General features: G+C 43.4%; 1 protein-coding gene across 1 annotated transcript in view; it reads right to left on the bottom strand.

Moving 5' to 3' along the window:
* GLDN (gliomedin) overlaps nt 1-24,974 on the bottom strand; it is a 36,479-nt gene extending 11,505 nt beyond the window's left edge. Inside the window, exons 1-6 of the mRNA XM_075006745.1 lie at nt 24,508-24,974; nt 17,831-17,882; nt 15,186-15,203; nt 12,743-12,850; nt 9,222-9,377; nt 7,481-7,609 (exon numbers count right to left, since the gene is read on the bottom strand). Of these exons, the coding sequence (XP_074862846.1) occupies nt 7,481-7,609; nt 9,222-9,377; nt 12,743-12,850; nt 15,186-15,203; nt 17,831-17,882; nt 24,508-24,831 (787 nt within the window). The 5' untranslated portion in view covers nt 24,832-24,974. The remainder of the gene's footprint in view (nt 1-7,480; nt 7,610-9,221; nt 9,378-12,742; nt 12,851-15,185; nt 15,204-17,830; nt 17,883-24,507) is intronic.
* Between the last annotated feature and the right edge of the window lie 2,174 nt (nt 24,975-27,148).

The raw sequence follows: 27,148 nt of genomic DNA, 5'->3' as shown, positions 1-27,148 counted from the left end.
CCTGATGCAATAACATTTTATCTGCAGTCTCTCCATTTTACAGATGAGAAAGTCTCCCTCAGCCTTCATGAGAGGCAGGAATCAGAGGGTTTTTCTAGAGCATTTTAGTCCAGGCTGGCATGTCATGCCACAATGGACCCATGCACACACAGTACCAGCTGCATCAGGACTTCACTAACGCACACTTGGGAGCGTTCCATGGACACCAGCGAGGTCGACATGGGCTAGGTACAGTGCTCCACATTAGTGCAGACTCAAATTTACACCTCTCGTGGACAAAATGAAGCACCATGTAAACAATCCCAAAGAGAATCCGGAACTCTGTTCCCCTTCACATGACTATATCTTGCTGGCACTAGGCTGGTGTCATGAGAAGCCACATGATTATAAGATGGGAGGTAGGAATCCATGAGTTGTAATTCTGCTTCTGCCCCTGGCTCACTTGATGGCCTTTTCTAAGTTTTTTGGCTTCTCTATAACTATCTCCAGTTGAAGCCATGGGCATCTATGGAGGAAAATCTCTGGATGTGGAGTGAAAGAGGGAAGAAGAGCTGATTCACTTACAGAAAACCTCTCCAAGAAACACCACTCTCCCAAACTATGCCATCTCGGTTATCTGTTATATCCACCTATTTTATCCCACCTGTGTTTTGTTAGTTGTCTGTACAGTGCCCCACACAACTGGGTCAAGAGTCCTAGGTATCAAATTTTAAATGATATCAAACACTGACTGACATCATTGAACTGCAGCTGAAATGCCAGCTTGATGCTCAGGAAGGACCAGAAAAACAGATCCATTTCTCCTGTAGTCCTTTCTCTTTCCTCTGGAATGGCCCTCATGCCCACATCTTGTGCAGCACAAAGGGGAGGGTTTAGGCTATAAACTCAGCAAATGAAATCACACTGTACTCCATCCATTATACAATAGGCATAGGGATTCAGAAGTCAGAGCTGTCCATTCTTCAGAGCAGATGCAACTCAAGGCAGACTCAAGTCTAGGATTTCTGGAGCTTAGTGCAGAAGCTGATACAGGGGGTTTATAGCTCAAACTGTAGCAGCAACTGTGCTGAGCTCCAAAGGTCCCAGGCTCAAGCCTTGAGCCTGTCTGAGGGCATTTATAAGTGGGGGCTTGTTCAGGGTTTCAACTAGGTCTCTGAAGCTGAGGATGTGTTTCCCCAGGTTGGACAAGTATGTAACCCACACACCTGTGTGGTTCACTGTCCCACATAGGGGCACCCAGACCATGTCTCAGAGAAAGAATGAGTGTTCTCTAAAGCCTAAGCTGTGAGCCTGTTGGCTTTTAACTCAAGCTGCAGAGGCACCTGCGCTAAGCTCCAGAGGTTGCAGGTTCAAGTCTGCCTGAGGGCAGTTATGCATAAGTACCCCTCTCAAAAAAAGACCCAACTACACAATCCAGATGCAGCTTTTGAAAGTCAGTGTCCACAGATTCTAGTATAATCCTTTTCATCCCATGATGTCAAAGTAACATGCCAAAAAAGATAACTAGAGTTACCTGCATTGTGCAGATGGAGGAAGGATAAAGCTTCAATTACTTGCCCAAGTCATACAGCAAGTCAGTAGAAAAGCGAGAAGAAAACATCTCTGTCTCTGATTCTACCATAGTAACCAGGGCAGCACAACATCTCAGCCTCCTCAGTGGCTTGAACAGTCTAATAAAGATTTTTTTTTCTTTGCTGAACCCCTCACATTAGAAGCAAAATGGCTAGGTTGGAATAATATTGTATCTTATACTTGCCAGTCACTGGGAGCCAGCTTAATTAGGATTTGGTATTTTGAAATTCTCACAGCAAAAGCTCCCTAGAGCTAAGAAATTATAACTCTCAACTTTATACTTCCCAGATTAATTCCAATTAATGTAGTTAACTGTATTAGCAGCTCTCCTAGACGGTCATTTATCTGTGACTGGAACAGTCAAGGACCAGGTCAGTGTTCCTGATGAAGTTGACTGCAGTATTTGGGTTTAAGAGTATTTGTAATATTCTCCGTGAACTTTTAGCTGAAAGAAACCAAAAGCGGCTAAGACTAAAAGATATTTTCACTTTGAGATAAACCACAGCCTGAAAATCTGCCATGTGGATTTTTCATCGCTTAACTCATCCAAAAAAGATTAGCACTCTGCATATTCTGATCACAAAATATTCTGAAGTTAACAGAGTTTATATGACAGTAAAGCCACTGTTTTGGGCCAGGCAGGGGGTGGTTAGCTATTTTTTTAAAACGGTTAACGACACCAACTCTACTAATATAAAATATGCTTAGAGATACATTCCCTCACTAATATTGTCTGCTTTCTAAGGAAATCAAGTTTCCTTTATTAATTTTTTGAAAATATTTCTAACCAGATTCTTTTTAGTATTTGTATTAGCATCTGAAACCATCACCTTAATTTCAAACTGTCTTTTTCTGGGTTTTTTGGGGGGAAATGAAATATCACAAGTTGGTTTAGTTAATTACATTATTGAATGTGTACTTATGTATGTTTACTAGACAGATATGCTTGCAAGGCCAAAAGCAGCTTAGTTTCAAAGTAAGAGACCTGTGGACTGCCAGTGATGGTAAGAGGTGTTTTGCAAAATTGATAAAAACTACCAATATTTTACTAGAAACACTGTGTGGCTGTTTCTCTAAATTGCAATGTTGTATTCACATTGTGCTAACAAAAACAAGATAAGGAATGTGTGATTATTGTGTCAAGAGTTAATAAAGCTCATATAGAATGTAAAATACACAGGTAACCTGTGGAACTCATTGTTACAAGATATTTTAGATGTCAGGAGTTGTTTAGGATTCAAACAAAGAATGGGCAGATTAAAGGTACATTCACTAGTATAAAATGTTTACTATCTCAATGTAACCCTGATTTTTCAGGACTTATACTATTAATTACCAGGTTAGAAATAAACTCCATCACATTGCCAGACCATACACTGGGAGAGCATTACACCTTCCTCTGAAGGACGTTAGTGACAGGATACCAAAAAGCCCATTATTCTGATCTGTTTATTCTGATTTTCAAGCAAAAGACAGACATCTGCTAAACTGTGTGCTTGATCATTATCTAATCCTCCCACCCCATTTGTCCGTTTAGTCCACCTGTTGTCTCCTGTCAAATACTTCTGTTTGAAGCTATTAGAGGCTAGGACTGTCTTTGCCACTTCTTGGTACAATGCCTACAGAAAAGACGAGATTGAAACATACTCACTAAGCTAATAACTGCATTAACTTCCGACAGTGGCAACTTTAGAACTGCCTTTTCATCCTAGCAAATGCTGCAGAAATCACAGACAGAAAAGATGGCATATGTACATTTCTGAAGCACATACTAGCCTTGGTTCTCCAGAGGTCCTTTAACCTAAGGCTGACATTGTTAATGGCTGTTAATATCCACTTCCCAGTTATCTTCCTTTTGCTAGATAAATTATATGCTAGACACAGCAGACAAAGCAAGGTAAAGGGCTGAAATGGCACAAGATGAAACTGACAGCATTACTCCCATCAACAACTAGCAAGAGTTCTTCCCTGTCCTGAATACTGAAAAAGCACCGTGTTCCCACTGTGACCCTAATTACCAGAATATGAAATCCACTATTAATTACAGCTTCATCATTAATGACAGCATCAAGTTCTCGTGACATTCCCCTTTGAGCTAAACTACAAAAGAAAACCGACTTTACTAATCACATTCACAGATTCTTTCCATTAGTCACCTTCTAATTCACCTTTTTCTGCATCTTCACATGGCAATTACAGCTTGTATCTTCTAATGGCATTTGCAATGGACTACTCTGACCACATAAAACAAGGACCTGCTCAGAAAAAATTCTTCCCAGAGCCACTAGGGAGATTTTTAACTGTTGTTAGAAGCCTGAAATATTCATTTGGTGCAGTGAACATATCATGCCCATAGGGAAAATAGGACAGCAGGGTAGGATTCATGAGGAGGATTCAAGAAGAAAAGTTTGCTTGCATTCCCAAAACCAGCTGACAGACAAACGGGATGGTTTTGCAGCATCTCCTCTCTACTTTCCTTCTACTGCTGCTAGTCTGAGCTGAGATCTTCTAGGTTTATCACAGAATATTGGCTTGCTTCTAGCACCATCTCCTAGTCATCACCTTCTAACAGTGCCAGCTCTCTTTTGGCAAAATCTCGCTCATTCTCTTCCAGGATACTGACATAACTAGAATTTCATCGTCTGCCTTTTTTTTTCTTTTTTGGACACACGAGTGTCCTGTGACAATGCTGGCTGAGTGATTTCAACCAGAAATACCTTAAAAGGAGAGATTTTCAGAAGATAGTTAGTTAGGACTTTCTGAGCAACACACTTTTTCCATATCTCAAGTTGGACCCCCCCCCCAAAATTTAAAAACACTAGAATCAAAAGTTACTTTTGAAAAAAATTTTGGTCCCTCTATGAACTTAAAGTTGGTACTGATACAGTGTTTACATTTTCAAAGCCTCAGGCATATGTTAAATATATAAAAGAGAAGCAACAAATGCCCAACACCCAACAAAACATCTAATTCTGTTTATTGAAAATCATCCTCTTCCTAAATATACAAGAAAGAAGAAACTCAAATATGTCCAGAAAGCCAGTTTAAAAATCAAGCCCAGAAAAATGCCAAGCACAAAAGGAAGCATTTAGTTTAGACAGGCACTAGTAGATATTAATATATCGTTACATAACTTGTTGACACCCACCCTTTCTTCCCACAGAACTGCTTAGCTGAAAAGAATACTAATGTCTTATTCCTGTATCTATCTCTGGTGGGAGTGACAAGATGCACCGCACACAGTACCGCTCTCTCTCTCTCTCTCTCTCTTTTTTGTTTTTTTTCAACAAAATACTCCTGGGCTGTGTCTACACTGGCACGTTCTTTCAAAAGATTTTTCAAAAGAAAGGGACTCTTCCAAAAGATCCCACGGAGCGTCGACACACAAAAAGCATTCTTTCAAAAGTCAATCAAAAGCATGCGGCGCTCCTGTCGAGATCAGCCTTCCTTTCCCATTTCAGGAAGAGCGCCCCCTTTCGAAAGCTTCTTTCAAAAGAGAACGTGTTGATGCTCCACGGGCCCTTTTTTCAAAAGAGCAGCCCTCGTGGGGCCTGATTTTTCACTCCAGGGCCTGTTCTTTTGAAAGAGCGGGGGCTGCACAGACACTCTCTTTCGAAAGAGCAGATGACTCTTTTGATCAGTTTTTTGTGCGTGGACGCACTCCTTCGAAAGAAGTTCTTTTGGAAAAGATCTTCTGGAAGAGCTTCTTTTGAAAGGTCCCTGCAGCGTAGATATAGCCCTGCTGTGTAGACAGCAGGCTGTTTACTGCTAGTCTTCCGGTGGAGAAGAGGATAAATAGAAAAAATGCTGATTGATAGGACATTGCTCTAAGATAGCAAAGTGGAACTTGTACAGAGATTTAAAAATACTTGCACTATGAGGCGTAATTTCAATCTATTTTTGGTTGAGAAAAGAAAAGGGTTGTCCCCTCTCCCATCAGTGGGCCTGATTGGGTAAAAGTCTGGGGCACTACACTAGGCCCTGCAAGCCCCATTTCTGGTGGGGAAGGATTTCTCTGGAGGATGCATTGTGGATGGAAGGCATAAGACTGACTTCTGAGGACTTTTCACAAACTCTGACATAGGGGGCAAGTCACGCGTGGGGCTGGAGGGGAGTGTCACGGTGGGGTTAAAACAGCCAGCACTGTGGGGACTCTGGATTGTGCAGCGGCCAATAGAACCGCTCTGAGAAGGCTGCTGCCAGGGAAGGGAAGAAAGATGGTCCTGTGGCTTGGATGTCAGACCACCGCTGGGGAAACACAGCTTCAGTTCTCTGCTCTGCTATGGATTTTCTGTGTGACCTTAGGAAAATCACTTAGTCGATCCATGCCTCAGTTTTCTCATCTGTAAAGTGGGAATAGTTATCTTTCTTTACTTAATAATGTTGTTGTGTGGTTAAATACTCCAAAGACAGTGAGGCACTTAGATTCTAGTGGAATGGGGCCACATATGTAACTTACAGACAATTCAGACAGGTTCCCAAGACTGTCTAAGCAATGCTAGGAGCTCAGTCACCCAGGATCCAGAGGGCACAATAGATGTTTAAAGCCACAGCAGCTGGCTCTCCCTCCTTCTGGGCTGGGTGCTGCAGGCTATAATTCTTTGAAGTACAGAACAGAATCTCATCCCAATGGCCCAATCTAGGGACAATCTATGTGCTTACAGGAGGCTTAAAAGTTCTGAACTGATTACGCAGTCCGGAAGCAAAAACTGAGCCCTGTACATGGGCGGCTGCTCTGAGTCTACAGTCGAATTAATTTTAACTTGCTGCTAATTTTGGGCATCTCCAGTTTTTGGCAAGACACCTTAGACCTGATTTTGAGTGGTGTTGAACAACTAGAGCATAAACCCGAGTCAGCAGGGTCTGTAGGTGTTGGGCAGCTCTGAACATCAGGCCAAAGAGATCTCAAAGTGGACACCCAGAAACAGGCACCACAAATCAATGTCCATTTTCATAAACATTGGATTAGAAACTCACCTGGAAGACATTATATATTATCCACAGGCTATGAGTCAGAAGACTTGGATTCATATTCTGATTCTGGCCATTATTTGCTGTCTGACATTAGGCTAATTATCCCAGCCGACCCAAGTTTTCCTAGATATACAATGGAATCAGTGATACTTCCCCAAAATAACTACAAAATGGAACCTGTGATATTTTCTTGGGTAAATGTCAGTAAATATTTTTTTTATGACCAGCAACCAGGACAGGTGGAAACAGAACTCAGTAGTTCCTGAGCCCCGTGTTCATTACTTCAGAAAGGCGGCACTACCTTCCTCTCCTCCAGCATCAAAAGTCCTTGGAACCTAACTCATGTGAGCAGCTGAGTAGCTATTTCACTACATGATTAATAGCTGCAGGCACACTGCACCACGAGAATATGTAAGAGAGGCACTGAAAAGACAACAAATTGTTTAGCAAAATCTTGTAAAAACAGTAAGAAACAATTTAAAAATCTTTGCAAATGGTTAATGTTGTTTCACCCTACTTTCTCGAAGCCAGTCCTGCCCAGAGCACACAGTGCTTGATATGTCATGTCTCATTTTTGAATCACCCTCTTGGACAACCATGGGAATTATTTTCCTCTCATCTCCCTGCAAAGGGGGTTAACTCTGGAATCCCCATTCTCTCGTATCTCAGAGATTTCATGTACTTTCCACCCTTTCTCCATCAACAGAGAACACCATTTGGACATGTGTAGCCCCCGGTGAGAAAAGACAGTGTGAGCAAGTGTGAGGAAACGGGGGTTGTCATAGAGATTGCTTCCAGCCTCATCTGGACACTTAAGTGTACGTGGAACTTTGAGTACTTGGTGGGAACGGAGCCCTACAAAAAGGTGTAACATCGCCCCTACTATAAAGGAAAGCATTAGAATAGTGGAAGATACCCAGAAACTGACACTGACCTGTGCACTTGCTGCTGTATGTGGTTTCCTTAATCTGGGATTTTGCTTTGCGCTTCCCAGGTGGCCCGGGTGGCCCTTGTGGCCCTGGGGGTCCAGGTGGCCCTGGGGGCCCTGGCTCCCCCTTTGCACCTAGGGAGAAAGCAGAGTAGATTACAATTGTTGAAAGTGACTGGGTTTCCCCTCAGCAGGGGTGGCACTGTAGGCTTTAGCGCAGATATATTGAGAGAGGCTTGCAGGATGTAAAACAGCCTCTGAAAGCACATCTATAATACAGGGAAGATCGACCCTGCTGCGGCCGATGTTCTGGAGTTTGAATTAGCACACCTAGTGGGATGCACCAAATTGAATTTACAAGGCACGTCTTCTGACTCCAGTACTCCTGCTCCTGTCAGGAGTAACAGAAGTCAACAGGAGGGCAGGATCCCACAGACCTCCCTCAGTGGAGACTGCACAGAAGCACTACTGAAGGTGCGTTGACTTTAGCCACGTAATTAACATAGCTGAAACTGTTCACCTTAATTCAACTTTCCCCTGCAGGATGAACCTGTCCTCAATCTTTGAGGTGGCCTCGGTCTTTCTACCCATGGGATGCATTTCCAGCAGAGCATTCTAAGACCTCAGAGGATTATGAGGAATTGGGGCCTGATTATCAGTGACCTACAACCTGTTGCAAAAGCATCTACAACGCCCTAACCTTGGCTGGACATACCCTCAGCACAGAGGCCAGCTGCAGTCAGACAGAGGTAGTAGGGGCTCCATACAGGAATTGTATTCACGGCAAGAGTAACAAGCTGCATTCTTGTCTATTTCCAAACCAACACCTCTCCCCCTCCGTGTTTAAAAGGGAGCAAATGGGAATGTATCAAAACATTTCAGTTCTTTGTTAGCAACACGTCCCTGTTTTTCTTGTGCTTTGCAGTGACAGAGCAGCACTAGGTGTCCTGTCTGCTATTGACACACAGTGATTTTAATTGTACACAGTTATTAAGAGTCCTGGTGCTTTCACCACTTTTACAAATAAACTGGGTATCCTTCCCAGTTGTTTCAGTGCCTGGGGTACAGCAAGAATGCACTTTAATTTAAAGCAGGGCTGCTTTGCATAACTTTATTTTCTGAGCTCTCAGCATCAGAAGCTACAGTGTATAATTTTAGGCAGCATTTATTTGTGGCTGCCAATGGGCCTCCCCCATGCATTCCTGGGTGGAAATCTGCCCGTCATTTTCTAATAGAAAAAAAACTGCTCTGTGAGAGAGTAGGAGGAAACTTATTATGTGAAAATGTCCTGGACAAGGGTGAAATTCACACATCTCTCCACCCCAAGCCTGAGTAAAAAGGCCTTTGTGAGGAACTACATTAGAGCACAATCCCATGGGTAGCTCCAGCAGCTTGTTTCAAAACCCCCTATGTGGTGGGCTACCTAAAGGTGGGACAGAGTCCAACCCTCCAGAGCAGAGCGTATTGCAGAGTCTCCTTGTGCATCCACTCACCATTTCCCTTGCAGCAGAACTGCCTCTGCTGGGATCCTTCTAAGGCCTGGGAAGGCCTGTGGGAATGTTACTGCATGTGACGTCCACATTTCAGACAAAGAAATCGTGGATGCAGTTACTGTAACACTTGCCTGAAGTACACGGTAGTACTGCCACTGCATGTGCCCTTCTGTGCCGAACACCACAGCATCAGCAAAGGGTAGTCTGTGTGATTGTGTTGTATATTTCCATGCTGCAGAAGTGCTTCCTCCTACCTTCTGATATCACATCATTGTTTGCGTCCCCTTTGTCACCCTTTGCTCCTCTTGAACCTTTTCCTCCTGGCAGCCCATCTTTGCCAGGTAAGCCCAGTTCGCCAGGGTCCCCTTTTTCTCCTTTCTCTCCTGGATCACCTTTTGGTCCTGGTAAACCTAGGCACGAGAAGCTCATTAGCCACGACTGTGAAGAAATACATCTATAAGGCCATCATTGCTAAGGCCATCACTCCTTTCCTTCGGTTGCTGATTTCTGAAAAACTTACATCATGTATTTTTCACGCCGTGTCAGCCCATTTTTTTTGTCACTCGGAATTTACTGAATTTTGGGGCTTTGAGCCATTTCTTCAAGATTTAACATAATTTTCTAGCCAAATAACAAACATGAATCCATGTTAGGATGCATAAGGTAAAATGCATAAAGTCCAAAAGTTACCTTTTTCAGAGGCGTTCGATAATATTACATGCCTGGCTTGAGATACTGATGTTCTGAGCCGCCAGCACGTTGGGGGTCTTCCAGAAGGAAGCAGCCCCATCTATATGGCATCTCTGCTTCCAGAAGGGGATCTTCCGGAAGCCAGGTATTTTAATCTGCACTTCATTAGCATCTTCCTCTCCGCTCATTGCCATGCCCCTTCCAGAAGTAGGGGGGTAGAGGGCAAGTATAGATGCCGCTATACACACTCCCACATAACTTTCATTTCTCTTCGCTAGTCAGTCCATGCAGCCTTCCTGATCTCTTCCCTTTCTCTAGCTCTTAGAGAAACAATTTTCCCTAATGCAGATCTCATAGATGCTGACCATAATTTGTAGGGCCTTTAAACGGGCATCTGCCCAGCTCCACTGGCTTTCCTGTAAGACAACACTGCAGTCATTGTTGGTCACACGGTAACTTGTGCCAACGAAAACAAAGCCTCTCCCTTTCCAGTAAAATTACCTTTATTGTGTTCTTTGCATTTTATTTTTCTGACATCATGATCGCATGCAGCCCTCATTTCCTAGTAATGTCCTTGTGCTGCCTCCTCATCCTGCCTCCACACTACCTACAAGTATGTTCGGTCTACATACTTTAGGCAGCGGATGACCATTGAGTAAAATATTCACCACCACATTATATTGCCAAGTCTTATGACTCCCAGTGACTTCATCGGCACATTTTGCAGTAAGGAAAAAAAAATGAACGAGGCGAGTTCGTATAATTCGTGTGCCAAAATGTTGTCCTGTCTGCTTGTCTTCCTTGTCCCCACGGCATGAGGATGTTAGCACATGCAGAAGAGCTAACTCCTGTACTAGCGCTGAAGTTGTAAATGGATCTACATGGGTATAAATCTCTGTCAGTTGGAAATGGAATATGTGGTGGCTACTGAACTTAGAGAGCCTCAGGGTTTTTACCTGGAACTGTAACTATTTCAAATGCTTCAATGAAATGGGGAATATACTTAGAGTTCCTGACCCCACTGAAGTCAATAATAAAACTACCATTGGATTCAAAGGAGCCCAAATTTCACCCCCGGTTTCCAACTTGCAAAATGTGTTGAGAGGTGTTAAGGGCTCAGCTCTAGAGGCTGAAGTCTTCTGCTTATCCATCAAACTGGTACTGCTCACGCATCTCAAGTGTTGCCAGCCACATACCCAGGAACTGGCTTCTGAACAATACACGGTGCATGGGCAGGAGGAGAGCTGGCAGCAGCCACTCTTTCAGTCTGGCTTTCATCCACTTTTGTACCCCACCCTCCAGACTTGTACCAAGAGCCCCCTTGGCCATAATGGAGAATCAAGGCCTACATGCCTAATGGGTATAAAAGGTGACTGGGACTCTTGGGCTCCATTCCCAGCTCTGCCACTGACATGGATGTGCCCTTGAGTTATGCAGGGTTAGAGTCACAAAAGGACTCAGTGATTAGCTGCCATCTGAGAAGCCTAAACCCTAGAATCAGGGCTCCACTGGGATTTGCAACTCCCCTGCACAACTGCCACCAAACCCTGCAAGTACCTAAACTCACATGGTGTCTAAAGTTTTGCTCTGACATTCCCCAGATACCCATGTTTGTTCCTCTGCATGTGCACACTGCTCCCTCGTCCTAGGCATCTGGACACTGAAGCCCCCAGGTAATGCATGGATCGGGGCATATAGGCATTCCTTGATCTAAACTTGCCTGCTAGCCTATGGGGTTGGGCCCCATTGGCTATTTCACAGAATACAATCAAGAACAGGACAATAATACCTCACATAATTTTTATCCCATTGGTTAGGACACTCACTCACTCACCGAGGATACCCCTGGTTCTAGTCCCACTTTTATGTGATGGGGAGAAGGGCTGAACAGAGATCCTACTGCAGGGGCTAAGGAATATTATATTATGCTGTGTGGCTCTTTCAGCATCCCCAATGGGATCTTTTCCACTGGGGCAAAATAAATGAAAGTCATTAGAACACAGGACCTGGATCCTGGGGTTCCTGCCTCCTGGGGGGCTGCTCCCAACACCCGGCTACACAGCTTTGTTCTTTCTTTCCTTCTCCTGTGCATGCACCACCTCCAACCACTGAACTAAACGTTGTGAGGGAGGTCGTCCTCTTCTGTCTCCTCCTCCTCCTCACAAAATTGACATTGGCACTGAAGTCCTTGAGAAAGGCAGGGCCTCAGCATCTCCCATTACCAAGCTTAGACAGGGAGCAGCCTAGCATACTGGTTTCTGTGAATCTCATTGAAGCTCTCTGGGATTCTGCAGTAGTGCAAAGTATTGTTATCATTATAGCCAGCCCCAAGTTTTCAAAGTGTTTATGTTACTCATATTACGGTCATGCCCAGAGGAAAGCTCTGGACCCCACTGTGTTCAACACTGTAACCCCCACCTAGAAAAAGCCAGTCACTGAACCAAAGAACTGAGAACATAAATAGACAAGACAGAGAGAATAGAAGTAAGGCAGCATTCTTGTCACCACTTCATTCCTTCCACACATTACGGAGTGTACACCTGCCTGCTGTCACAGTGAAATAAAACAAAGACAGGGTCTGCCCCAAAGACCTGAAACCTTTTCGAAGGCTGACTGGGTCTCAGGGCCATAGACTAGTGGGGAAACAAGAAATTCTTACAATGACAGAACATAACTCCCATTAACAATAGTTATTTGCATGTGGCAAATGCAGAGATTTAAATAACTGGATTAGAGCTCTCTAACTACAAGTATGCTATGCTCCCTAGAGTAGATCTACTATGGCCAAATTCTCCTCTTGGTATGGTGTAAATCAGGAGTAATCCCACAGAAACTAATGGAGTGGCACTTGTCTAACACTGGTCAAACCAAGAAGCGTTATGCCTGTGGAGGAGAGAGAACCGGATCCTGTGTGTCTTTTTGTTCCACAGTATGTGTAAACCTTTCCTGGATTCCTGAACAGATGGGGTTGGCAATGAAAAAGCATATATTGCAACTCATTTCTTCCTCTGCTCAGTGTTTATAAGTGTACTTGTGTATAATATTAATGAAGTCTTGTGTTCAGTAGGATATAGCTGGAAAATACCTATTTTGCCTCTTCTTCCATTTACTCCTGGTTCTCCCTTTGGTCCCAGAAGGCCAGGCATGCCATCTGATCCATTGTAGCCGGGTATTCCATTGAGTCCGGGAGGTCCTGAACAAACCAACAAGAGTGCATAATATACATTAACATTAATACTCTTTACATTTCATCCTCAAATCAACTGCACTTACTGTATATGGGCAATTCACAGAGCCTGACGTTATTCGGGGTCAGTAGGTAGCATGTCTGACATTCCAGCACAACGGACTTTATGTTCTGAAAACTGAGCATGAGTTCTAGCTTCAAAGTAGAGGACAATATTTTCCCCATGATCTTTGAACAAAGCAGTGACTGACATCAATTGGTGCTGCAGCACAGAGAAGCTGTTTGGATTTAGTTCCTGGGCTCTTAAAATGAGGGTCCAATGGGATCAGGACTTCACTCCATTGCTCTATGGCTAGAAGGGAGAAGGTAACCAAAATTATTGAAGCGGGGTCCCAAGCCTTTATTCCGGAGTCATTTAATGGAAAATGTTGAGAATCACTAAAATGGGACTGCTGGTTGTCTTGTTGGCTCGCCTCTGAGTGTGTTGTAATACTAACAGCTTTGGGTGACAATCAGCCTACCTGTAAAAAGAAGAATAACACTTGCCTGCCTGCAGCAAAGCTTAAGTAATGCCGGACTGTAAGTGGCCTGATGTAATGTGGGAGGGTACTAAGAGTGGACAGTCTTTCCTCCCACCCCACCCTACCCTACCCCACCCTACCCTAAACACAGGAGAGAAGAGAGCCAGATACTAGCAGAAAATGGTTCTAGGAAAAACTGCAGCTACAAGAGCAGGGGAAGAAGAAAAGTGATCACTCCCCTACTCTGGCAGCTGCTTGAGGACAAAGACAAATGAGAACAGAATGAGGAGACAGCAGGAAAAGGAAAATACAAACATAAAAATCACCAGTCAAAATTTGTAAAAGGAAAACATGTTCCAGTGTGGCCAATTAAACCAGCTGAGTTCAGTTCTATGTACTTACTGGTGCTCTCATGTGTTTAATGTTTCACAGTGGGTAGGAATAGCTTTTGGGGGCTAAATCTGAACCGTCCCCTTGTATGGCTGCACAAGACCCCAAATACAATAAAACTAGTGCAGTTCTTCTGACTGGGGGATGGTATACAAACATAACCCTTACATGGCATAGAACAGTGCTCTTTGGCAATGGGTGGACACATCGGGGGTGGGGGGGCGAGGCTGAAGATTTGACGACAGGTGAACAGCTAGTGGGTCAAATCCTATCAGTCAAAAACCATGCACAGAGCAACGAAACAACAGGTACTAAGATTAATACTACAGTCCAGGGGACAAACATGAAGCAGGACAAGTATCACCTGCTACACCACTGCATCAGTCAGAGGTTTCTATATAAAAGACCCTGTGTTGTTCCCATGGCTGAGCCGCACCTCATCTCATCTGACATGAAGATCAACATTTGACTTTTCACCAGGGAAGAGTGATTCCAGCAGCTTGTGAAACTTTACAGAGGGTTACCATATTTGACCTTTCAAAAAAAGTGTATCTGTATCAGTATCTACCAACTCACATTGTATTAATTATATATAATAGTATATATAGTACCTGAATGCAACGTGAATTTGTAGATACTGATACAGATATACTCCCTCTCAGGATAGCATCTTTTTTTTTTTTTGAAAATTCAAATATAGGAACCCGACTTTACAACTTTTTCTTAAATTTTGGATATTGTGAAACGCCTCCAAGTTTCACAAAATATTTAAAAAGGAAATCAAATTAAATGCCATACATGTCCAAATGAATGGAAGCCTGCACAACGCAAACAATAACCACTCGTAACTCAAAATAATCCTTCCCTTGAGGACCAGCTGGTCAATAAAATTGAAAACATGCAGCAGTGCACAACTTGTACTTGGATGGAGCCAAACAGAATTTGAATCTCAAAGATTTCAAATCTTCTTATAGATGCTGGAAAACAGCAAAAAATTATTCTCACCATCTGGGAACAGCTAACAGATGAGTAGCAGCGGCTTGTTACCACTGGATGCATGAATACCAGGAACGCATCGAGTCAGCCAAAATAAGAATTAATGGGAATGATTAGATGTGGAACAGAACCATCATAAGAACAGGCAGAGAGGAAAGTGGAGTCTTTTTTTCTCTTTGGCATAAGTATTGTGCCCCTTGACCACATCATACTGGCAGGCTACAAGCACTTCTGGTTGTTCAGCATCCAAATATTTTATTAGTCTGAGGAACCTTTCATTCATAGAATCTGGGTGTCTTCAGAAAATGTGAGTTTTCAATCCACCCCTTCCCTTCACACTAACTGGGAGATCACTTGGTCAAGGTTATGTCTTTACCCAAATATTTTTTAAGCCAGTAAGTGAATCAACATCAGTAACTGTAAAGGCATCTTACCTGGGGAGCCTGGAGGTCCTACACAAAAAACAAGCATAAGAAAGCAAAAAGAGAAAAGAAAAAATGGTGAGTGTAACTTGGCACTTGAAGTAACACCAGTACCAAACTGATTACCACTAAACCAAAACAATGCAGAAAAGGACTTTCAAACTTCTGCAGAGGCACTTACGGTTTAATTATTTTGTGTTAAAAATAACTACTAACACATTGTTGCAGATCCAGTCAGACTTGCTGAAAGATTATCCTCACAAGCAATTACACAAACACCCACTTTGTATGCCAAGACCAGTCATTTCTTAAATTTCCATTTATAACAGTTTGGCAAGGAATGACCTCTGCAGTCTCCTTGCTATTGAACGGATTCCTCAAGAGACAGGTGTTTGTGCCTTTTCAGTAATAGAGACCTAAGTTACCCATTAATTATTATGTTTATATTACTTAGTGCCTCAAAGAATTCTCTAAAGCCTTGCTTGTAATGGCAGAACAACTCTACAATATCTCAGGTCAAATGTGAATGTCATGAGAAAAAAAAAGTAGAAACAATCCATTCCAAAGTACACACCTTCCTGGTAAATCAGTGGGAAATCAGAAATTTGAAACAAGAGGGTTAAATATTTTGCTTCTCTAATCCACACTAGCTATGGCTAAATAAAAAACAAGCTTCTTGTAATCATTCTGTGTTTGGGATTGGGTCTGTTGCCCATGTAAGTTCCTTATCTGGGAACACTAGAAATTGTATTCACTCTAGCAATTCAGGGATGTGTACAGTATAGGATATTGCAGTGGAAGCTGTATATTTGTTCTGTCTGTGACTTGGTCTACACTGAAAGTAGACCTCCACTAGGTGTATGCAAAATAGTATCACTTTCCATGGAAGCGAAGTGCTACTATAACATGAGAGCCCTTAAATTAGGGTATCTTTTAAGATGATGCTAAGGCTCCCTTGTCCTACCACAGCAATATAACAGGACTTACTGTACAGGAATGTCATGCTATTGATTGTCATGAGAAAGGAATAAATAATTAATATAGGGCACAGTAAGAAATAGAACATTATCCATTCTATGTAACACCTGGTAAAACACAGGAAGATATGAAGAGAGATTACTGTTGAGATTAAAGAACCAAAATCTCTGTACTAACATTTTTAACGGGGCTACAGTTATTTTTTAAATATAAAACTCTACAAAAAATAAGAACTAGACAGATCTCTGACTCTAAACCTGACAATTTTAAGGAATTCATTACAAAACTTTAAAGGAAAAGTGAAGACCAATGTAGAACAACTCTAAAGCTGCACAGACTTTTTAGTAATACTGGCAGATGTCATTTAATACCTCTCTATGTCAGTTTTCCAAGAAATGTCTGATTATTTTTTTCACCGAGCATGTTTTTCTTAGTACTCTCAATTACTTTTCCACCTTGAACTCATTGAAGATCCTAGCCCTTTTGTCACATAGACAAATAGGGAAAGTACTTGAAATGTGGCAAATGTAATGAAGACAGATAATGTCTGCCTTGTAGTGAGCTATTGTTAAAGCTTTGGAGTGAGGCTTAGCTGAGATGAAGATTTGAGACGTGTACAGAAAAGGATTTATCAGGCATGGAGTAGTCTGAAGTCAGAATTCGGGACAAGACAACACAAGACACATTAAAGCTGTACTTTCCAGCACAGCTGTCTTTGTTGCAGTAAATTTCAAGTGCCCTTTCAAAAGGAATTTTTGTGTTTTGTCTCTAGTATGTCAAAGCCAGATCCAACCAGGGGAAATTTACCACAAAATTCTAACTCATTTTGAATTCAAGTCTGTTAAACTGATATTAAACCCTGATGGCTCAGTAGTCCACACCAACTGCAAATGCCCTGAACTGTTTTATAGAACTGTTTTCAGAACCTAAGGGGTTTACTTACTTTCTCATTTTCAAGTATATATATCAGCTTCAGCAGCTCAGTCTACTGTATATTTGACTAGCAGTGCCAAGACAGAGCCTTTGGAGTAGCTAAAGCTTTAGATTGTTTTGGTTTGCTTACTCCACATGCAAAATGTTCATGCTTTCAGCCTGTCTCAACCATCAGATATTTTCAAATTCCTTTGGATTTCCACGAAATGAGCTTCAAAGTCCTGAGAAACGAGCATGGTCGTTCTTCAAAGCCCAATACCACCATTCCTACCTTAGCCGTTGAGGTAGCTATTGTGATACAACGCTCTTCTGCCCTATGGGTCTTCCATCCCATGCTCACCTAGAATCAAGCGCTCCAGTTCTTAGGGTTGTATAGCACCCAAAAGAGGACAAGAGCTGTTATGTACAACTATAAACATCTCAATTCTATTAGTGAGCTCTGCAAGGTTAGATTCCCACATAGGAAAACTATCTGGGAAATAAACTTCCCCAAGAGCTTTCATAAATGCTTGTATGTGTAATACCTTGGTATTATTATTAGTACTACAGAATTGATAATTTACCGTTTTCAAGGGAGCATAAACCAATCATACTGAAAATTTGTAATCAGACCAATAATATCAACTCCCATAATAATCGCCGCCCTACAGCCTACAATTATCTCAAACCAATTTTTCCTCCAAAAATAGTTAATCACCAAGCATACAGCATTCAGCAGCACAGTATTGTAGCAGTTGAAAACATACCTGTTAAGCATATCCCTTTTGTGCTGTTGCACAAATCCACCATCACACGGACCTAATATTACAAAAGAATGAGACATTCACAACAAAGCACCAAGTTTCAGTTTCTACAGAAAGGACAAACAAAAACACTCCCAGATTTACTTTATACTTCTATGTGAGTGCTGTGCAAAAAGCAGTTGGGAAAATCATCTGCTTTACAACACCACCACCACCTTCTCGAATGTGAACAAATTATTTAGGCCTTAACTCTGGCCTTCTGCAAATCTACGTAAATTAGTCTACTTTTAATGACGTATGCATCATACCATTTTAATAAAATTAAAAAAACCTTCATGGGCACATCTCTGGATGCAGCCATGGTAGAAAGACTTGCGTCTTATTTCACATAGGCTTTCATGACTCTGTATCTGAGATAGGTCATCAGAGGTTATCAAAACTGTCAGCAGCCAAAACCAATCAGTGCTCAGCTCATTCATATGTCCATTTATGGGTTATTTTCTATCATGCAACAGAACTCAACTTCCTTACCAGATATATACGGTGATCCCTACTACTCGACATAATACAGAGCAGTATGTGAACATGGAATTAGATTACAAGAACCTCATCCATTTCTGACACTTTGATAATTGGGGCCATTTGTTCTGATACTTATAATCAAGAGGGAACAACAATTCACCATCTCAACAAGACCATCTTTATAACAATGTTCTTAAGTTGTAGTGGGTATGCCTCCTGAGAAATTCTGGTAAGTATTGTAGTTTTCTTTACATTCCTCTCTTTATTTACTCCTGAAGAGTGAACATTGTACTAACAAAGGGTTCAATGGAGTGAGATGCGGAGAGCTCTCAACTCCCAATGATTGGAACTGCAGCTGGCAATCTTCATCGCCTTGCAGAATGAGAGGCCTTATGTAAGTGCTAGCCAATGTTTCTGATCTAAAAGTGCTTTAGCTCGTCATTCACTACACTGGCAACATCTATCTTCAAACGTCACAAGTGTCTTATCAGGGAATACAAAAACCACAGCATTCTTTTGTAAGTAGTATACATTGTTGCTGTTGTAGTGGAGTTTGTTTTTATCGCTCAAAAGACACAAAGGATCAAATTTCCAACCTTCAGTTCTTCTGGAGTAAAACTGACTCCTCTCAGCATAGGTGCCTGGTTTTTTGGTTGTTTTTTGGTTGGTTGGCTTTTTTGTTGTTGTTTGTTTTTCAAAAACTTGTGTGCACACTTTCAATAATCTGAGTACATGTAATATTTATCATTTGTACCTGCAAAAACCATTGTGTCATTGTGTCAGGAAACTTACTGAAACTAGCGGATAAAAAATGTCTATGTCAAGGGATTGGTCAGTAATGGGATACATACGGCAAGTTTGTTCTGCAGGTTATTGTTTCAGATCCAGCCCTGAGCAGAACTGACCAAACACTGTTGCTACTTGTCGGCAGTGCTGAGACCTATGTGGTTGGTGGCCTCCATGTAGCTCCTTCTAAACAAGTCTCCGAGTCATTGAAAACAATTAAAATAAAAATAAATTTAGCACTGATTGACACCCTTGTTGGTAAACTCAAACATGGAGACCACAGAGTTCAAGGGATATAGAGAGTAAACGATTGTCAAAGCACCATATGTCAGAACCAAGGCTCTTTAGTTGAGGAGCATGGAGAAGATCATACTTGTGTCCGGGGCTGACAATACAGCCCTTTTCATCTGCTCTCAGCTCACTTTAACCTTTGTTTAGAACAAAAGGGACAAAACCCAAGACAAAGAAAGCGAGAGAGATACCAGGCTTCAAAGAGTTCTTCAACAGAATCAAGGAAGTGTCTGATATTTGTAACATAAAAGACACCATGCTGGAGAGAGGAGAGGGAGGGAGTTAAATGGATGATTTAAAATGCAACAGTTTGGGATATATTAATAAAAATGAGCAGGGAAGCAAAGGTAGAGGGAAGTTGTTTGTAAGGGTTTTTGCTTGGCCATGTTATTCACCTATCGGAACTGCTGCCTTCTGACTTTTCATTTCTGGATCAGGTTCTAGGGGGTCTGCGGTCTTAGGCAAACTGGCAAAACCTCACCCGTACTATTCCACTGTCACCCACACAGAACACTAACTGAATATTTTATTGGCCCATAGATGTTGCTGCTCAAGTTCTACCTAGAGCTGTCCCATCCAAAGGACAGTTTGGGCCACTGTCCCAGAACCCATGGTTGGTGCCTCAACCATCCTATCGCCAGGACCTGAGGAGCCCAGAGTGGCCCTGGGGATTACCTGGGGCAGGGAAGGGGAACTGGCATGGGGCAGGAGCAGGGGTCAGCTCTCCATACACCACAGCGGTGGGAGTTGGAGTGACCCTGAAGCCTGCTCCACTCTGCCATTCTGCCCATCTCCTAGCCCACTACATTCCACTTCACCACACAGCAGAAAGTGGAGTGCCCTGGCTCCAGATTGTTCCAGGCCCCACCACCACGGTGCAGCTGAGTTCAGCAGGCTGGGAGAAAGCAGCAGTGTGGAACAGAGCAGGCTGCTGGGTCACTTGAGCTCCCATTTATCTGGCAAGTGCGGTGAGGGGGAGCAACCCCTATTGGTGCCCTGCATCAGCCCCCAGTAGTTCCCTGAGTTGCATCGCTCAGGGCTTTGGACAAGGGGACAAAGCGGGGCAGGAAGGAATGTGGCAGAAGCAGAGCATGGGCAAGGCTTGGTGGAAGGGTGGAGCAGGCATGGGATGAGGTGGAGCAGAAGCAGAAAGGGCAGGGATGGTGGGGGTTGCCCCAAGACCTATGTCTCTCTAGGGCCATGGTTCTACCTGTTTGATGCTGCTACTCCCTCCCACACAACCAAGGCTAAGAGCACAACTGTCTGAAGTCCCAATGAACACCAAGTGCACAACATCATATGGTACTTCCTATTCAGTCAAAACTTCCATAGAGGCACAGATCAGCAAAACCTTTCGTCCAAAGTCTACTGAAGGTAATGGAAATCCTTCTAATGTCGTCAATGGGTTTTCGATCAGGCCCGAAAGATAAACGTATAACTCAAAAGGATTGTCTGCCTTGAGTTAATGGGACTGTGAATGCTTAAGTAGTTCAAGGTGGGGGCAGTGGAAATTTTCCAAAAGCGGCCCCCAGGGAAACAAATAAAGAGGTGCCTCTGAGTACATGTGTTCTAATGATCTTTGTTCATTTTTCAAATAAAAAAGGGTCTTTCTGAGGTCCCAGTCTTGCAAGGTGCTTAGTACTTCTGCAAGGGTCAAACCATCTTTAAACTCCACTAATATCAAGTAGTAAGAGCTCAACACCTAACAGAATCAGGCCCGCCTCATCTTTAGACCTGTGAAGGCTATTAGCATGTTATTTTTTTCTAAGGCTCTTTCAGTTTTCAAGTTTTACTTCAAGTCAGACAGCATAAAGATGTTCTAAATTGGAAAACATGAAAAGTAGATTCACTATCTTGTAGTATTTCTCTCTCATTTGTACATCACCAGGTTTAAAAAAAAAAGCAGTCATGTAGCACTTAAACACTAACAAAATAATTTATTAGGTGAGCTTTCATGGGGCAGACCCACTTCTTCAGACCATAGCCATACCAGAACAGACTCACTATTTAAGGCACAGAGAACAAAAAACAGTAATCAAGGAGGACAAATCAGAAAAAAATGATCAAGGTGAGCAAATCAGAGAGTAGAGGGAGGGAAGGGGGAGGAAGGTCAAGAATTAGATAAAGCCAACTATGCAAACGAGCCCCTATAGTGACTCAGAAAATGCCTATCCCGGTTCAAACCAGCCTCTCCCTATAAAACCGTTGGCAGGAGATACGCAAATACATTGTGCAATTTGCATATCTTTTCCCAACAGATCTCTTCAATCTAGATATAGCCTTAGAGACTGACAAATTTATTAGATCATGATCTTTCATACGTAAAACCACTTCACCAAAGGAGCTGGATTGGAATTACAAAATCCAGGTTATATATAGCAGCAAAATACAACAGACATTACCTGTCGTTTTGATGCTATATATACCCTGGATTCTCTAATTTCCACTCCAACTCATCTAATGAAGTGGGTTTTGCCCATAGAAGCTCATGATCTAGTAAGTTTGTTAAGCTTGGTCTACATTAGGGATCAAAGTCGATGCTAGATATGCAATTCCAGCCACACCATTAGCATAGCTAGAATCAACTTATCAGGATCATCTTTGTTCCCTGGTGTAGATCTTTGGGTTCACCCCAATGTCCCTTACTCCACATCTGCCTGGAGTACCAGGGTCAACGAGCGAGCCTGGAGAGATCAATTTTGCCATGTCTTCACACACACAGGAAAATCCATCCCTGGAAGATCAATCATGGTGCATCATCGTCCCTCCACTCTCTGCATAAGTATAGACATACCCTGATGAGTCTCTAAAAGGTGCTACAGAACTGATGGTTGTTTTTACAAACACTAAAAGTTTATTAAATGCAACAGTAACCTTTCCCTGTGGGGTAATACTTCCATGAGTGATCCTTAAAGTCATTGAAAGAATTTACATCTGTTGGGGTCCAATTTGCCTTTTCTCCTTATTTTTGGGCCAGGGCCTGAAATTGTTACTCTGGCAAGTCTCACAATGAGTGGATGGGATTTTTTTCACTCAGCAGAAACAGCTGAATCATCCCTTCAGCCCTTGTCCAAGGAACATTCATGCACATATGGAACCCCATATTCAGGAAAAAAAATTCCATTGAAGTGTAAGAAATTCTGTGCAGTTTTGCTTCAGAAAAGATATCAGAATCTGGCCCACCAGTAACAAAGGACTAAATCCTTCTTTCCTCAGTCCTGCCATTAATCCCACTGATTCTAAAGCTTGCACAGTGAATAAGGTTTTGAAGGAATGGACTGCAGAAGGAAGGACTAATAGTGAAGAACTGAAGATGTGTGTGATTATGGTTAATTGTTCTGTATTATACAATGAGATTCAAACTAGTGGTATAATATTAAAAAATTAAATTCCTGAAAGTGGTTATGTTATTTGAGTTTGTAAAATTTTTTACACATATTGTAACTAGTTTGAATGCTTCCTGCATTATTTTAATTATACCCCAAACTGCAATTTTTAAATAAATAACAATCAAAATAGCTATCTTTTTCAGGAAAAGTTGGGAATCCTTTCAGATTCTGTTAAGAGCTGTTGCTCTTATTTTGTTTTCACAACAGACACTTCAAAAACTTTGGAATTACAAACTGTAAAATAATGCAGTCTGTTTTGTGGAGTTCTCTTTCTTAATACTTGCAGGATGTAACCTGCTTTTCACAGAAACTACACAGAACGAAGTGTTGGGAAATATCCTGTAGGGAACATTATCCCTGCCGAAGGGTGGACCAACGATCAGATTTTTTTTTTCTAACTTAGAAACACATGAGGTTTGCTTTGCTTTGCCACTTCATCGCTTTTTCAGATTTGGGAGCAAAGATGAGATAGAGCTTAAAAGACTATCCAAGGGACTTGAAAAAGTGAATGAAGCATTAGGTGGATCTGTACGAAAACAGGAATGGACTGAGACAAAGGTGCTTGATACAGGATTGCTTGGAGAAATGGCTCCCAACCTTTCCAAACTACTGTAACCCCTTTCAGGAGTCTGAATTGTCACCTCATTTAAAAACCATTTGCTTACAAAATCAGACATACAAAATGTCACAGCACACGGTTACTGAAAAATTGCTTTCTCATTTATGCCATATAATTATCTCACCAATCAAAGACACATAAATACTAAACTTGCATTTCAGTGTGTGCCATATAGAGCAGCGTAAACAAGTCCTTGTCTGTATGAAATTTTAGTTTGTACTGACTTCACTAGTGCTTTTTATGTAGCCTGTTGTATGAGCTGACATACCCCTGAAAAACTTCTGCCAGCCCCTAGGGGCACACCTATGCCTGGTTGAGAAGGGCTGGCTTAGAAGCAGTAGAGGGGTGAAGGGTCATTGTTCACCCACACATTCTCTCTCCATGAAGACCCGAGAAAGTCAGAAAGCCTCCCCCTGCCCGCCCTCTCCATTTAAGTTTGGTGGTAACATTTACTTTCAATAACACCTTCCAGTAAGTTGTATCAAAGGGATACCCACCTTAGTCTATATCTGCAAAAATGAGAAGTCCTGTGGCATCCTACAGACGAACAGATTTTTTGGAGCATCAGCTGTCGTGGGCAAAGACTTCATCAGAAGTGAGTCTTCGCCTACAAAAATTTATGCTCCAAAAAATCTGTTAGCCTGTCAGGTGCCACCGGACTTCTCATTTTTCCAGTAAGTTGGCAACCTTCACTGATGGAGTTCTCAGGTCAACGGCTGTCCGGGAGAGACCCTGATCCAGGCATTGCTGACTGGGGCCAGGGGAATACCCTTGAAGGCTCCAATTTAGGCACACCCAGTGTTCCCTTAAGCAGAGTGCCTGGCTGGCGTCGCAGGAGAGTGTCAGGTGCCACCCAGCAGATCAGCAGAGCGCTATAACCAGCAGCCTGTGCGGGTGGTGCACATCCGCACCTCTCCGTGCACATAACAAAATTTATTCCCACCACGGATGGAAAAAATTAGCGGGAACACTCAGCAAAACCCTTGTCCCCTGGGGGAGAGACCCCGAGGCACCCGGCCCGCCCCCTGGGGATGCTCTCATGGCCCAGCCCCTGTCCCCAGGGCGCACCCTACCGGCACCATGGAGTAGGTCATCATCATGAGCAACTCGTCGTCCTCCGCCCGCACGTGGCCCCTGGCGCCCGCTCCGCGGTGGCTCCTCTTGTGCCGGGCGGCGCCTGGGGCCGCAGCCCCCGGGGCGGTGGGGGCCAGCAGGTCCCGCAGAGTGTCGGCCGCGCCGGGCGGCCGCGCAGCTTCCAGCTCCCGCAGCGCCGCGCTCAGCTCCCGCCACTGGCCCAGCAGGAAGAGCGTCCCGGCGGCGCTGAGCGCCGAGAGCAGTCCCACGGCGGCCAGCAGGCAGCGCAGCGCCCGGCCGTCCTCGGCGCCGGCCCCCGGCATCCCCGGCCCGGGGGCGCGTCCGGCAGGGTCCGGCGAGGCCGAGCGGCTGCGGGTGCGCTGCGCCAGCGGGCAGGGGGCGCGGAGCGGCGCTGCGGGCCGGGCACTCGCTGTCTCCGGCCTCGGGTCTGGCTTTATGGGCCCGGGCCCCGCCAGCCGCGGAACCGCCCGGGTGACGAGGCGGAATGAATGGGAGAGGCGGGCGCCGGTCGGGCCGGGCAGCGAGGGGCAGGGACAGGGGGACCTGGCACGGGGCACGGCTGGAGCCATGGAGCAGGAGAAGCGGGGGTCGGGCAGTGGGACGAGGGGCCGGGACAGGGGAGCGGGCCTGTGGTCAGGGCAGGTGACAACGGGGAGGGAAAGTTTCTGACACTCAGGGCGGGCATTGGGACACAGGGTCAGAAGGTGCAGTTCCACGCACACGAGGAGGGAGCTGCGGGCAGAGATAGGGCTGACCAGGGTCAGTGAATCAAGCCTGGGGTGAGGGGTAGAGAAGCATGTCTACAGTGTGAGGGAAGGGGGGAGATAAAGGAGAACAGGCACCAGAGTATGGACAGGGCGGAGGACAAACACAAGCAGAGAGTGGGGCGGGGAGCAGTGGGAGATAAGGTTGAGGATACAAGGGTAATGGGGAAAAGAAGATGCGAAATAAGGGCACAGTGCCCGGGGCAGGGGAAGGTGGGCACAGGAGGAGGGTTGGAACACTCATTGCAACCTCTGGCTGAAAGAGTCACATAGTAAGCATGTAAAATTATGAATCAAAAATTCCTGTTTCTCTGCGGTGATTGGTTTTAGGTGCATAAAGATGTGTGTCCGCTCTCTAAGTGCTCACCTTGACCTTTGCCCTGGGAATTTGAAATTACATCAGGCTATTGTTATGGGAAAGGGCGAGACAACATTTACTCCTTATTGCCTCCAGCCCTGATACATGTTTAGGTGCCTAAGTAAACATCACTATTTCCACTGGCTGAGGTACTATTGTGCTTCTGGCTTTATTATAAGAACAGTTGTATTGCATACCATATTGCTGCTTGTTAAGATTATTCTCATGTATATATACCATGTAATTTTGCAGTTCAAAAAAGTAACTTTATGTTTTGAGAATTCACTAATCACCATATAAATGTTATGGCTGTAAAATGGCACACTGCCAAAAGCCTTAGGGGAATTAACCTTTTATGATAATTGAAGATTTATTTTACCCAGCATGCTGTTTGGGAAATGCAAATTCTGTTCCTACTTGCCAATATAAGTCCAGAGTACCTCCATAGAAATCAGTGTAGTTATTCAGAATTTATCACTGGTGTAAAGAAGAGCAGTATTTGGCCTCAAAATGTTACATTTTCCACACAAAGTTGCAAGAGACGGTCAACTAGAAAGAAGAGATAAATATCTGATTCCCACAGAAAATATTTTTCAGAGGGGTAGCTGTGTTAGGTTACAGCTACACTTCCTGGAAGATCAACGTGCTGGTGGTTGATCGTCCAGGATTTGACTTAGCGCGAATGGGGGCAGTGCTAAATTGAAGTGTCAGTCTCCACACTAAATTCAACAGTCAGGGTGCTGCCCTCAAACCTGTTACTCCTTACAATCGTGAAGAGTAATGGAAGTTGATGGGAGAGTTTCTTCTGTTGACCTCCTGCTGGGGGAGTGACAGCAAAATGGATTTTAGATACTCAACTCCAGCTATACAATTGTCCTAGCCGGCGTTGCGTATCTAAAATTGATTTTATTGCTAAGTGTAGACTTGATCTTAGTCTCTATCTGCCAAATCAACATGGAGTTCTGTGGTACTATAAAGACTAATGAATTTATTTGGGCCTAAATTGTTGTGGATAAAAGCCACTTTGTCAACAGAGTAGGTTTTGTCCACAAAAAGCTTATGCCCAGATAAATCTCTCAGTTTTTGAGGTGCCACAGGACTCTTGTCTGTTTTTGAAGAAAAAAATGTGTACATGTATAAACACACGAGAGTGCATACACAGAAATTCAAGTTCAGTGCCAAACCACTGTGCTTTTTCCATTTAACAATCAGGTGGGTTAATCCTTCTTATGAGTTTGATAGTTTTGGAAGTTTGTTTGGGCCAAAATATCATTTACATTCATTGCATATTGATTTCATTGGCATTGCTGCGAATTTACATCAATATTTCTGCAAACAAAATTTGCCTGTCTCACACAGAGCTCAGAGAGGTTAATTAATGGGTGGTTACAAAATATTTATAGTCATAACAAATGGACTGAAAACATTTCCCCTCCCAGTTTCTGACCAGACGTTTGGAATAACCCTGTCAAAGACTACCTAAACATTCCCCCCCAC

Source organism: Carettochelys insculpta, chromosome 12, assembly GCF_033958435.1.
Source record: "Carettochelys insculpta isolate YL-2023 chromosome 12, ASM3395843v1, whole genome shotgun sequence".
NCBI classification, from domain to species: domain Eukaryota; kingdom Metazoa; phylum Chordata; order Testudines; family Carettochelyidae; genus Carettochelys; species Carettochelys insculpta.
The sequence above is the reverse complement of the archived record's forward strand: the minus strand, read 5'-3'. Positions and strand labels throughout refer to the sequence as shown.